This window comes from Leishmania braziliensis, chromosome 6, assembly GCF_000002845.2.
Source record: "Leishmania braziliensis MHOM/BR/75/M2904 complete genome, chromosome 6".
NCBI classification, from domain to species: domain Eukaryota; phylum Euglenozoa; class Kinetoplastea; order Trypanosomatida; family Trypanosomatidae; genus Leishmania; species Leishmania braziliensis.
The window spans coordinates 251,581-265,592 of NC_009276.2; the positions used below are offsets into that span (position 1 = coordinate 251,581).

The window sequence follows — 14,012 nt, forward strand, 5'->3', positions numbered from 1 at the left end:
CCCCCCCTCCTCCTCCTCTTCCCCCTCTCCCTCAGTTTCTCACTTGCTCTCTCGTGATGTGTCTGCGTTGTAGGTGAGCTCGATTTCTCGTCGGCGTCACTAGCGGAGAGGAGGGCGACAAGGAAACACAAAATATCGCTTTGAGATGGGACGAAGCATCGAAAAGCGCCGCGGCGAATGCACACACACACACACGCAAAGGTGAAGCCCACTCCGTGAGTTTTCCACACTCTGCACGCATCGCGCGCCGCTCTACTCCTCCTCCTCCCACTGAGCCGCGGCCTCTTCTCAACTTCATGCCTCTGCCTGCCATCCCCCCGTCCTCCTCTCTTGTCCTCCTTCACTCCCCTTTCCCACCGTCAGCAGCGATTAGGAAGCGGCGTAGCTAAAGTGTCTTCCCCCCCTCTCTCTGCACGTCTGTGTGTCTGCGCTTTACTACTCCCTGTCTTCCTGCCCTCCAACTCCACTACTGCCACCATCAGCGGGTCTACAGCGAGGGCGCCTTCTCGCAGGTCTCTCTCACCCCTTGCTGGCTGACTTGTGCCCTTGTGATCAAAGCGAAAATGGGCGCCAAGGGTTCGAAGACGTCGTCCTCGTCGTCTGCCGTGCTGGCTGCCACGACCACTGCTGGCGAGAAGCAAGACACGGCCAAGAGGTGGGATGGCGCGGTAGGTAATGTTAGTGACGCCGACCTCGGTGTCACTCCCGATGTCTCGCTCTATTCAGGTATCAGCACGCCCGAGGAAAACGCGGCGAAGCGCAAGGCCTACGCGCACCTGAAGTCGCCATACGCGAAGCGCCGACCAGGAGCGTCAGCAAAGGTGGAGAGAGGCGGCGTCGGTGACAGCAGTGCAGCGACGTCCTTCACCCCTCACATGAACCTCATTGAACAGATCTACAACGAAGACTTCGATACGATCGACCACATCCAGGCCCTGCGCCTGCCGCCGGTAGTAGCGAGGCAGCTGAAGAGCACTGTCCGGGACGAGGCTGAACGCCGCTGTGCCGAAGTGGAGAAGAGAATGGCGCGCTGCCTGCAGGACAAGATGTGGACCTCGTGGAAATGCCAGAAGGAGCGTGACACGTACTACCGCTGCGTTGAGGACACTGAACAGCGCAATCTGCGGCCCGACCCGGTGAATCCGGACTGGGTTGACATGCTCACATCCTTCCGTTGGAAGTATAACCTCGGCGTTTTCCATGGCGAGATTATCGGCCGCAATAACATTATGAGGGAGATTTGGCGTGAGCACTACCCAGATCGCGAGTTGCCGCATCCGTGGGTGAAGGACACATAAGCTGTGTAGAGGTGCATGTAGTGCGAGCCTCTCCCCCCCCCTCTCCCCTCCCTCTCCCCTCGTGTCGTTGTTGTGAACAGGAAGAGCGGAAGGTGAGGTGCGTCTCTCGCGTCTTCTCCCTCTCGCTCAGCGTGTGTGTTTGTGTGCACGTACGTGTGCTTGTAGGGTTGTCTCTTTTCTCTCTCTCTCCGTTCGCTGTTAGGCGTTGGTAGCGTGTCCACCTGTTCACAGTCGCGCACTCGCTTGCGTTCACACACACACACACCACTCAGGCAGAGCTTCATAGATGACAGGTAAGCAGAGATAGGCGTGGGTGTGCACGTGTACATCTTTTCGCTTACCTCTGCCCTCCCATACGCGTTTGCTCTCCTGCCCGGATGCACTGCATGCGAGCCTCCCTCCCTCTCTCTCCCTCTTCCACCGTTGCCGCCCTTCGCTTCTTGAGCTTTCTCTCACGCCATCTCCTCTCCCCCGCACTCGTGTTTTCTTTCTGGGCCCTGCTGCGTGCGTGCCTGCATGCGTGAGCTGAATGCTCTGTCATGCGCTTCTCACCAGTGGACGCCAAACAGCAGCGACAGGGCACCCCCCGGGCTGCATCAGCGGCGCTGCCAAAAAAAAAAAACGAGCGCCCGCCTGAGACCACATGGGCACCTCGTCTGCACAAACTTTCGTATTTGCCTCCTGCCTCCTCCCTCCTGCCTCCCCCCTCCTCCTGCCTCCTCCCCCCTCCTGCCCCCCCGCCCATTCGTCTTTGCACTCTTCAGCTCGAGCGCGAAGATTCGCAGAAGGGTGAGAGGGCGAGGGACGGAGAGGGGGCCGCCATTGCGGGCACAGCAGCACTACGTTGGCACGTACACGGACACCCGCACGCACGCTAGAAAGCGACGCCCGCTTTGGATGGAGTGTGACCTGGTTTGCTGAGTGTCACCACCAGCACGTCAAGATAACCGTCGTTGAGGTGCTGAGAGACGCTCGGACTTGTGCGCTTTGTTAGCTCTGCCTTTCTCCTTCCGCCCCAGCAGATGATCCGCGTCTTCACGAAGACGGTCGTGCCGGTGATGGACATCATCGAGCTGCAGGGCAAGATCGTCATCACAGAGGAGGCGCTGAGCGCCGCGCGAGACGCCAAGGAGCGTCGACGCGCGTCACGACGTGAGCCGCGCCGGAGCGGGGCGACCAACAGCGGCACTGCGTTAGGGGAGGGCACCAGCGGCACGGACATTGGACTTCTGTCTCTCTCCACCGGCAGCGGCAGCAGCAGCAGTTGTTGTAGTGACAGCACCAGTGACGAAGAGGATGGCGAGTGCAGCGCTCACGCCACGGCAGGCCCCAGCGGAGACGCAGACTTTGCGATGCGGCGGCACGGTGCTGCAGACTCACTATGTGGGCCTGCATCCGCGCTGCGTGGCCCGTCATCCACAACCGGCGCTTCTCCTGCTGCTCCTCCGTCTCGAGGACCAAATTCATTCTTTGCTTCTCGTCGCGCCACTGTTGTGGAGGTGCCACTCGGCCACGTGGTGCAGGACCGCCTCAATGGGCACCGCTGCACCCTCTGCATCGACACGCTGCGGGTTCATGGCAGTCGGTTCAGCTTCAAGCACCCGTGGCTGGTGCTGCGGGAGTGCACACCTGCTCGTATGCGAAAGCTGCGTCGGCAGATGGCTCGCACGCAGGTAGTGCGTGACGACACACACGCCCGGGAGTTGCTGACAGCGGGTAACGGGGAAGGTGGGGGTGTACCGGTCGCTGAGCCGGCGGATGACGCTGCATCATCGTCATCGGTAGCGCCGGAGGTGACGATGTTATTTTCCGAGTGGCTCCATCAGCACCCAGACATGCTCTCCCTCAACTCGCTTTTCCTCGATGACTTCGATACCGGTGATAAGGACGACGCGCGCGCACGTGGGCCGACTGCCGCGAACCCAACCTGTGGTGTGTCGAAATCGGCGTCTTCGGAGAGCACGCCTAGGAGTGTCAGGGCACTCAAGCGTCCTCGCGAGGCGGAGAACGACGAGGATACCGCACTGGACTGCCGGTCGTTCTCATCTCATTCGCCAGCGAGCACCTCCAATATCTCTTCTGCAGCGACGGTCTACAAAAATTACGAAATTGTCGGTGTTGTGCGCAGCGCTGTCCTGTTCAACTCGAAGCCGGAACGCGTCTTTCAGTGAGGACGGAAGTGACGCGAGAGGGTGATGTCGGGGGGAGTCCTGGCGAGGGGTCCGTGTCGGAGAGTCGAGGGGTGGCCAGGGCCCTTTCTTTCTACGTGTGTGCATCGCAGCACGCGATTGCAGCGACGGCTGGTAGAATGAGCCCCGCAAAAGGCGAGTTGTTGCTGGCCCATGTCGGCGAATGGCCTGTACACGTTACGAACGTGCGTATCGGTCTGTCGGTTCTTGCTCTAGTGGGCGCATTGTGTGTGTGTGTGGGGGGGGGGGCGGGACAAGATAGAGGGAGAGGGGGGGCGGGGGTGCGACCATAATCGTCTCCCGTGTGCCCTCTTTCCCACCTCTGCCTATGGACATTCACGCATACCGGAAGCCCCCCCTCCCCTCCCCCCAACGCAAGACAGAGCGCGAAGAGGACTAAGCAGCACGTCTACTTATCGCTGTGTTTACGCGGCGCACAGTGTACCCGCAATGACTCCCTCCCCCCCTCCCCTCCCCATCACAGACGCGAATGTGCCTCAGCTGTGGCATTCTGTTCACGTTCACGACGTTGACGTCGATGTCATGGGGGCCGGTGCGGATGACTCTTCTCACCTGCTTGATGCAGAGGACATATACTTCTCCTCTTTTATTTTCCCTGCGCCATCTCTCTTTCTCCTCTCCCCACCTCTCTTTCTCGATTGATCTTCAGAGTCGCAGCAGTAACAGCCAATGCGTTTCCCCTGAAAGCAAAGCGTCCCCTCCCTCCCCCCCACCTCCACGCCACAGATCCCCCTATAGGGGCATCGTTATCACCTCCCCACGCGCACGCACACGTTAAGCGGCTTAAGGAATCACGACGCAATATCAGCCAACACGCTCGTGCGCATATATGTAAAGGAGAGAGGACATCATCTCCACACACGCCGACAGAAGCTTCGAGGGAGAGCTGAGCACCGGGGCGACGGACAAAGGGGCCTCGTCGCCCTCCTTCCTGCAACTCGAGATCGATAGAGAGGCGGAGAGAGAACAGAGAGGTGAAGAGGAGACGTGTCTAGGGGCAATCGAGGCCGATCAAGCGCGTGCGCGCGCGCGAGAGAGAGGGAAGTTGGAGGTTGTCAAGCTTGTGTGTGCTCGACGCGGAACACTCACATACGCAACAACCATCGTGTGTGTGTGTGTGTGTGTGCGAGGAGCCCACTCCTCTCCCTTCTCCCTCTGCGCGGTGGCGCGACTGACGCCGACGGACACGTAGGCGAAAGAAACACACACACACACACGTCCCCACGCACGTTTGCGAAGATCTGCTCGCGTGCGGTGGCTAAGGCAAACAGAAGCGAGGTTCTCCTGCACCGACGGGGGCCGCAGCGACTTCTGCCATACCGGCGAGGGCGCACGTTCGGGTGCGATATCGCTCCCCCCCCTCATGCACTCGCATACGCCTATCAGCACAGTTCAGCGTCAAAGGCCCGAACGTGCCATGCCTTCCCCGTCGATGCTTCGGTCTTCGTCATCGAGTCAGTTGCGGTGGGTGTGGCGGTGCCAGACGCCGCCGCTATCATTGCGTGCCGGTTCTTGTCCGTACGGGACGACCTCCTTGAGCAGGTGCGCTGTCATGGCCATACCCACCGCCCCCGCTGGTGTAGCCGCTGCATCCTCGAGACGCTCTGCCAGCGCGAGTGCAGCGCTGTCGCGAGCGCATATCCCGTCCTCCTCGCTGCTGGCAGCTCCTCTATGCTCAAGCGTGACCCCGCTGTCGTGCGGCGGCTGTGGCGGCAGCGCTGTCCGCACGCCCAAGGCGTATGCCGCGGCTACCACGATGAGGATGGCGGTTTTTCAGCCGGGTAGCACCCTGCTGAAGGGCGTGCTGAAGGGCGTACTGCTTCTCCGCGGTGACGGTGGGGACGGCGGCCGCCGACACATGAGTGCTTCTAGACCCATGACAGGGCTGCGAGCGATCGCCTCGGCGTCGACGACACTTATCCCGTTTGTTGGCCTTACTGCAGCGTCACCGCTCGCTCACGCCATTCGATGCGCGAGCATGTACAGCGGACGTAGCGGCGTTAGCACAGTGGCGCCTTCTCACGAGACTTCAATGCAGTCGTACACAACAACCGCTAAGCACAACAGTGGCCATGACGCGACGGAAACTGACGACGGTGAGACCGTGCAGACCACCTTCGGATTGGCGCAGCACCGCGGCCGCTCAGCATCGTCTACCACCTCTTCTCGTCCTCCTTCCACAGCGTCGCGCAATGCACCCGCTAAAGTCGCTGCCGCTCGTGGCGGGGGCGGTGAGAAGGTCTCTGGTGCAATTCTCGCGGCTTCCATCATGCGACGTCACCGCCTTCACGCATCCCTTCACTATCTCTCGATCTCTTCAGGGGTTGAGGTACCGGAGTGCGCTGGCGGCGCCTACCATCTCCAAGAACGGCCACCGCTGCGTCACAGCACCGTTGCTGTCTCTGCTGCCGCTGGCCGAGGCGACCATGGTAGCTATCTTGGCCGCTCACGCACCTGTGCTAGCAATGTGCGCGTCTCCGTCTTCCCCTCGGTGTTGTTGCGGCCTGCGTCCGGCACCGACAGCGTTTCTTCATCATGTGTTTCCTCGCCAGATCGGCGGCCGTCATCATCGCCGTCGTCGGCCACCGCTACCCGTGCGTCACCATCAGTGCTGCGTCATGATGCTGCGCACCTGCGCATACAGCAGTACGAGCCCTTTAATCGCCTCTTGCATCGCTACATCGAGCGTGGCCACGTGGCATACGCCACGCAGCGACTCCTTCACCACCCCAATGCCCCCGCGCCGGCCGTCCTCCTTGACATGATCCTGCGGCACCGGGTCCCCGCAGCGTCGTTTGTATGTCAGGCGCTGCTTGCCACGATGCACACGACCCGCCGAGACCGCAGCACGGCCGCCGCCGCGGGCTTCGCGCTGGACCGCGTTGCGGTGCGACTGCGCAACGACGAGAAGGCGCGCGTGCTCTACCAGACTCCCCAGGTGCGGGCGCTGCTACTGGAGGCGACACTGCAAGAGTCACTCTTCGACACCGCTGTCGATGTTGTGACGGACATGCCGGTCGAGTGGATCACCCCACATGCGTGGTCACAGCTGGTGGTGATGGCAGGGCAGTCGAAGCTACCACACTCACACTTGCTGTGGAAGCTCTTGAGGCTGCGCGAAGGGTCTTTGTCGACTTTGCGGAGCTCGTCACGCGAAACGCGGGCTTCTGCGCAGCCGGTGCTGACGCGTGCCGGTGAAAGCGCGCTCCTCGGGGCACTGCGCCAGCGTCCACTGAGCACTGCCCCGAGTGCTGTACACCTTAGCCATATGGCTGCGACAGTGGACGCTTCGGCGCTGGAGGCGCCGGAACTGGATGCCATTGCTGTGCCAGATGGGGTTCTCGACCCTCGTGCGTGTGCCACAGTGCTCGCACCTGCGAAGAGCGAGGTCGGAGGCGCCCTCTTGACCGACTCGACTGTCGCAGGCGAAGCACTGCCTATCGACGAGGAGGGTGAGGAGAGTGCGCAGCTAGCGTCGGAAACCAACGAGGGTCAGTCGCCAGCAACACCGGTGATGGCGTTGGTGCCTACAGGCACAGTCGCAGGTGGTGACAACGGGATTCGGTGGTGCGCTCTGGGAGCAGTGGAGCTTGGCTACGCAGCGGAGCACTACAACGGTGATGCATCGCCAGCTGCAGGTGACTTCCGGGCCTCCGGTGCAGCCGGCACGCTCTACAGTCACTCATCCTTCCAAGCGCTGCTGGCGGATGTGGAACGGGAGGGAGTGCAGGCGGGCGGCTCTGCCGAAGCGTCACCGGCAGTTCGGGCTCGTGCGCTGTGGGAGACGACAGCGCTGCGCATGATCAACTCGCGCCATGGCATCGCCTACGGCCTCGACGCTACGATGACGGCGCAAGTGCTGCTGCGCTGCGGTGTCTCCTTCGCGGCGCAGGCCTCGCCGCTGCTGGCGCTACATGTGTTGCGTCGTTATCTGCACAGTTGCCGTCTTCTGCGCGATCAGGTGGTGGCGGCCCAACACCTGGTGGAGGCCCAACTCAGTGCTGTGGACGAGCGCTCTACGGGTAGAATCCCAAGAGCCGCCACCACCCCCACCACGACTGCTATCGAAAACCAAACACGATCACGCCACCACAGCGAGAGGGCGAGCTCTGACTTGTACCCGCGCCTCTCCCGCACCGTCATGCCGCACCCCGCGCCTTTCTTGGTCTTCTTCAAGGTGATGCGTGAGGCACGCGACGTGCTATTGCACGCCGTCTACGGCAGCGACGAAGAGGGCGAGGAGGTGGCTACGCTGTCTGCGACTCAGCGGTACCGAGGCACGGCCGCCGCTGCCGCTGGCCGAGCGCATGCGTCTCTGCCCATGGTGCATTGGGAGCTCGTCTGGCACGTGTTCCAGCAGCTGAATCGCGAGAATCCGCTCTGGTACACCCAGCTGGGGCCGCAGGAGGCGGGTGACCTCTGCATCGACGCGATGGAGGTTCTCTGCCACGGCGCGGACCCATGGCTGACGCTGAACGTTGCCCGTCGCGTGTCGGCGCGGCACATCATCGATGGCGTGGATATGTCGCTATGGTTGCTGAATCGACTGGACCCGTCACACCACACCGACGAGGCCCGCGAAGTTGCACGCAAGCTGTTCCGCTGGCTGCTCGTTGACGTTGGCGTGCATGTTCAGCCGCCGCTGCATCGCCACCTCGTCCCCGCCGCGCGAACGCTGATCCGGCTCGGACTGCAAGAGGAGCTGAGCACCCTGTACAACGCCGTGATCGATAACGTCGTTCTGTTCACTCCAGAGCACCGTGACGCTTTCCTCCACGTGCTGCGCGATCTGATTTGTCCCGCTTGTGCCAGCGTGCTGCCGGAGGGCGACGTGTACGTTGACCGTGTGTGCCCGAACTGTATGGAGGTGGTGCCGGCGAAGGACACCGACACCATCCCGAGTTTCCGGCTCTCGGCAGAACATGTGGAGCGGCAGCGCGCACAGCGCAAGCAGCGGCGACAGCGGACTCGTCAGCGGCTCTCGGCCAGCGTGCGTCGGCTGCAGCAGGACGGCGCGAGGGGGTCGGGCAGCAGCGTTTCACTGTTCCACCCACCACGTGACGCGGCTGATATTCTTCGGTGGCACCTTCAGAAGCGCGACAGCACCGAGCAAGGCGGAGAGGACGGTGCACTGGATATATCACCATCGTCATCGCTGCTACTGGCCGCCAGTGCCGCCGCAGGGGCGCCGTTAGTCCCCGGTGTCTCCGTGTCGAACGAGTTGGCGCTGTTCCCTGTTGCAGGCGAGGCGGCAAGCGGTGCGCAGGTGCTGGATGTTCGGGCAGCCATGGAGGAGTCTTCGCGCCGGCTTGAGCTGCAGCGCGCCGCACGGCGGTACGTGCTGGCGCAGCGTGGAGTGTGCGACGACGCAGACGGCGGAGATGGCGGGTACGCCGGGTCCTCTGGAGGAGTCCCCAGCGCCACATTGCGCGTTACGTATGGGACACTGCCGACAACGTTGCCTGTCTCTGCACAGGCGCTTGATGCGTCGACGCTCAAGTACCTTTCCACTGCGGCGAAGGCGACGCCGGGGTCTGAGCAGGCCGTTGACGGCGCGTGGGTATGTGTATGGTGCCAGGAGAATAATACAGAGTGGTGCAGTCGAGTGCAGTGCAGCGCGTGCAGGGCTGAAACGGGGCCGGGAGCGCCGTGGAGGCGCTTTGCTTACACGGAGGCGAGTGGTGATATCATGCTAGAGCTGCGCGGGCGTATATCGAACTGTGAGGAGCGGCCAGTCGACGCGATTGTCGCCGGCTACCTGCTGATGGTGTACCGACGTATCTTTCAGCTGCGCGCGACACCGGCAGATCAGGACCGGCTGCTACGGCTGGTGGAGGTACTCTGTCAGCTGCAGGAACGCGTGCTGGCCGCCTACGTGTACACGCGACTCATTCCCATTTCTCAGCGGCGCCTCGGCATGCCGCTGTCCTCACTGGCGCAGATCTTCGGCCAGGAGATGTCGCCCACCTACCAGGCGCTGAGGCAGGAAGACCTGACACGGCCAGGAGCGGATGGCATGTTCTTTGAGGCCATCTTCGGAGCGCAGACGTGCCGAATCTGCTTTGGTCAGCACGACTGGCACCTCTGCCCTATTGTCACTCGCAACTTCGCTGCATCCGAGTCGGCGACTGGGGAAGACCGCGTGCGCACCGCCATCAGCCTAAGCCCGGAGGAGAAGCAGCGCGCTGTGCTGGAGCGTCTGTCGCAGCGCATTCGACATGCAGCCACGTCACTGTCGCCGTCCGACGAGGAGCTGGAGTCCGCGACGTCCTCGTCACCTTCATCTCCGTCAGTGCTGCTTCCACCAGGAAAGCCGTGCGTGCGGCTTGTCGTGGACGCATACACGGCCTTCGTGTCCTCGCCCTTCCGCGAGATCTTCGCTGAGCTACATTCATCTGACGCAAATTGCCTGTCATTGCTGCTGAGCCGTGTGCAGCAGTACCGCCGCGCCGCGTTCGTCCTCTGCCACGTGCCGCCGCCGCAGCGTGCGATGGAGGCCTACCTGCGCATGGTGCACTACTTCAATGTCACTGAGGCGGAGGCGCTTGCGCTGCTGGAGCCGCCACCGGCACCGGCGACGGCGTCAAAGGGGCCCGCCGCCAGCGGCTGCAGTAGCGCCGGCTACCCCGCCTCGGTAGTGCGGCATGTCAACTTTATGCAGGTGACGCAGACGTGCTGCATGTGCCTTGACGCCCGCCACGCATCGCACACGTGCCCGCGGCTAGACGAGTGGCTCAAGAGGGTGCAGCGCTTGGCTCTGTCCGGCAGCAGCGGCAGCAATGGGGCTGCCGGCGCGCCTTCGTCGGCCGCTGCCACGACCTTAGTGGACATCCAGGGCGACGCGCGCCTGCGGCGGCGGCTGAAGGCGCAGGTGGACGGCTGGACCACGGCGGGGCCGGAACGGTTGCACGCCTTTTACCGGTATTTGATCGTCCACATTGATCTGCTACGGCCGATGGCACTAATGTCTACCGGCACAGCAAAGCCATCGGCTCTCCGACGCGCCGACTTCGACGACCCGCTCGTGTACGCAGTGAACAAGACGATAGTCAAGCTGTCCGCGGTTGAGCGGCGCAGTGAGACGTATCGCCTCTACTCACACGCGCCAGTGGAATGCGTGTCCGTTGCGACGACGGCGGCAGTGCTGCGCATGAACGGCTTCTCGGAGGAAAGCGCGCAAACCTTGCTGACCCACGCCTCTTCTACCGAGGAGGGCCCCGCGACTAGAAGTGACAGCGACACCTTTGCTGGCTCTCGCTGCTCCTCTGTGCTGCTGCACGCCTCGCTCGCCGCTCGCACGGCTGCCGTGCCGGTGCGTCAGTGCTGCCTTCTTTGCTTTTCGCCTGATCACGCCTTCGTGGAGTGTCTTGAGCTGTCGGCGGCGTCGACCGAGGTGGAACGGCTGCTGATTGTGCTACGCAACGTCGCTGAGATTGCCTGCGTGCCCGATGGCATCGGTGCGGCTGCGGCGTACGTCTACAGCGAGTACAACCGCGGGCGACTCTCGGCAGAGATGATGCGGTCGCACCCGGAGCTGGTGCGGGAGCTGCTGATGTTGACGCGCCGCTGCTTCGCCACGCGCCAGTTAAGCCACGGCGTGCGAGTGCTGCGGCGCATTCCAGTTGAGATGGTGCCGCCTGACACCGCCTATGTCGATCTCTGGCGCGCGGCTGGCCTACCGGCGGATGAGGTGGAGCAGAAGCGCGTGCAGCTGCTCGCCCTGCTGGACGCGGAGGCCGTGCAGCCGTCCCTCGACCCGCTACCACCGCGGCGAACCTACACGAACGCCTTCTTGTCGCAGCTGAGCCGCACCCTTCATGATGATCTGTGTCGGCACTGCTACGAGCACGGCCACACCATCGCCACCTGCCCGCTTTTTCACGCAGAGGTGAGCTTTGGCCGAGACTACGTGGCCGCGTACCGCATGAGCATGATGTCAGAGCAGCTGGACCGCGCCTGGCAGGAGGCGTACTTGCTGAAGCTGGTGGATTTCTTTGCCACACACTTTCTGTTTATGCCGTTCCACATCGCTGGCGTGGCGAACGCGCTGAACGCGATCACCTCGATGTGGAGCTTCCGCGGTGAGCCAGGCATCGCGCTGCGGCATCTTCTACGCATCCCGCCCGCCTACCGTCGCCGGCAAGCCTTCAAGCACGTGCTCCACTCCCTGCGTGTGCCGCCGGCGGAGATCACAAAGCTACTGAGCGATTTCTACTTTGCACCAGATGGAAACGCCACGGCGGCGCAGCAGCAGCAGCAGAAGGGCAGCATTTCACCCAGCACGAGTGGATACCACGCGCAGCAGCAACAGGAAGTGGTGATGGCGCAGCATCTGCTGCTGCCAAAGCCCGCCATTCGCGATGTGGCGCGCAAGCAAATCTTCGATCAGGTTCCCGCGGCAGTGGCGGCGCTGGAGGAGAGTGAGGAGCGCATGGCGGAAATCCGCGCCCATCACGAGCGGCAAGGTGGAAGCGGTAGCGGCATCACCGCGGAGGTACAAGAGCGTCTTAGCCAGCAGCAACGCGAGCAGCCAGGCCGGCGCTCGACAGAAATGAGCCACGCCAGCTCGCCGCACGCCGCAGCATCTTTTCACTCCCCAGTGCTGCGGCGCATCATGCAAAGTGGCGACATTACTCAGCTACGTGAGGACTTCGATCCGATTCTAACCGAGCTGGAGGACGCCGTTGGCATGAAGCTTGGGAGCCGCCACACGCTCTTTACAAGCACTGCTGAAATCTTCTCCACTGCTGCTGCTACTGCCGCGTCAGCGCCGCCGTCGCCGCCGTCATCGTTTTCGAGCTCGACTCCCTCCAGCTCGAGCAGCGGCAAAGGGAGTGGTACAAGGATGACTGCTTCAGGAGCAGCGCCATCATCGCCGACCTTCCCACAGACGCCGGAGGCGGAGGTGGTGGAGGTGCAGACACACTACGCACCGACGCGTTTCCCCAGCTCCCGTCAGTCAACCACCACCAGGGTCTCCACGACCTCGTCCGCCGACGCCACTGCTGGTGTGGCACCGTTCTCAGAGAGGACCGAGCAGCAAGTGAGGGAGGGCGATATTTCCAAACCCGTGGGTGCGTCTCGAGGGAGCAGCAGCAGCGATAGTGGTGGGGATGGCAGGAGCGACTGTCGTGACGCTCGCGGCTCGCGGAGTAACCGCGACCGAAACCCGCGCCATCGCAGCACCAGCCAATGGTCATCGCACGCCTACAACCGTGACCGCGACGGCCGCTCGCGTAAGCACGACAAGAACCGCCATCACAACCGCTCTTCATAGAGTGAAAAGAGAGCGACGGCAGTGAGGTGAGACCGGGACGCGCATTCGCAAACTTTCACATCCGCCTATACATAAGTGCCCTGGCGTATTCATGGAGGGGGGCGCCGACACCACGCTGTCGTCACCGCCCTCCCTCCCTCCCTTTCTCTCTCTGTGCCTCTGCTGGTACTCTTCTAGCGTTGCTTTATGTGGTGGTTGTGCTGTGTGGCGCTGCGCACATCTGCGCCACCTCATCCGCTGCCTCCTCTTTGCCTCTTCTTTCCCTAACCCCGCGCACCTTTACCCTCGCATTGGCTGTCGTTTCTTTTTTTTTTTGCCAGCTTCGTAACTCTTCTGTCTGCGTGCTCGTGTGCGAACTTGCCGCTCCCCCCCTTTACTCTCCCCTTCTCTCTCTACCCAGTCGAAGAGGCCGACAGGCAGGCAGGCAGGCAGGCAGGCAGTCAGGGAGGGAGGGAGGGCTGAGGTCCGCCTTTTCTCGACCCTCAACCCACACCGATGTTTGCTGCTCTTCTGTAGCGGCAGTGCACACCGCCGTCGGCGCCGATGGCCCCGCGCGTTTTGTTTCGATAAATGCAGCGGAAAATGTCGGTTTAGACTTCGGTCTTTAAGCGCCAGCACCAAACCCCCCCCTCCCCCCCGCAGTCCATACGCCCTTTGTGCGCATGGCGAGACAATGCGCCGTCGCTCTCTTTTGCTCAGCGGTTTTCGCGTGGGTTCTCCCCAAACCCGCAGGCAGCGAGGGGGGATATAGAAGAGGGACTTCACTGCGCGGGGCACGCATGCGTCTCGATGGCGCCTTCTCTGCCAAGGGTGGAACAAACGGGTCACACGGCGCACGCCACTGCCACCGCGAAACTGCAGCGGTGGTGGAAACGCCTCCTGCACTGTCTCGCACCGTGCAGCTTTCTTTCACGAGCCCTACTCGCCCCACTTTGCTTCTCTCTTCCGTGCTCCCCGCCTCCCTGCCTCTCCCCCGCTTCTTACTGGCATCGCCATACTCGCTAACACGCATACATGCATCACTACGCCCCCGCGTCGGCTTTGCTCATCCTTACCATTATCCCCCCCCTCTCTCTCTCACACACACACGGAACATCTCTCTCCCGCTTGCACGATAGCCATCTGCTCCTCTCACTCGTCCCACCGTCTTCTTCCCCCTCTTTGATTGCTTTTCGTCGTGTCTTTGGCGATCGCTCTTCAATCTCTGCCCCCCCCCCCCTCCCCAAA

General features: G+C 62.5%; 3 protein-coding genes across 3 annotated transcripts; all 3 read left to right on the forward strand.

The window, feature by feature from the left end:
• Window positions 1–563: 563 nt before the first annotated feature.
• LBRM_06_0680 (conserved hypothetical protein) lies at window positions 564–1,298 on the forward strand (the record flags this gene model as incomplete). The annotated part of the gene is made up of 1 exon (XM_001561952.1): window positions 564–1,298. The coding sequence occupies one exon, from the start codon at window positions 564–566 to the stop codon at window positions 1,296–1,298; it is 735 nt and encodes a 244-aa protein (XP_001562002.1).
• Window positions 1,299–2,320: 1,022 nt separating this feature from the next.
• Window positions 2,321–3,469, forward strand: LBRM_06_0690 (conserved hypothetical protein; the record flags this gene model as incomplete). The annotated part of the gene is made up of 1 exon (XM_001561953.1): window positions 2,321–3,469. One exon carries the CDS (start codon window positions 2,321–2,323, stop codon window positions 3,467–3,469), a length of 1,149 nt encoding a protein of 382 aa, XP_001562003.1.
• Window positions 3,470–4,871: 1,402 nt separating this feature from the next.
• On the forward strand, window positions 4,872–12,785 carry LBRM_06_0700 (conserved hypothetical protein; the record flags this gene model as incomplete). The annotated part of the gene is made up of 1 exon (XM_001561954.2): window positions 4,872–12,785. One exon carries the CDS (start codon window positions 4,872–4,874, stop codon window positions 12,783–12,785), a length of 7,914 nt encoding a protein of 2,637 aa, XP_001562004.2.
• Window positions 12,786–14,012: the final 1,227 nt, after the last annotated feature.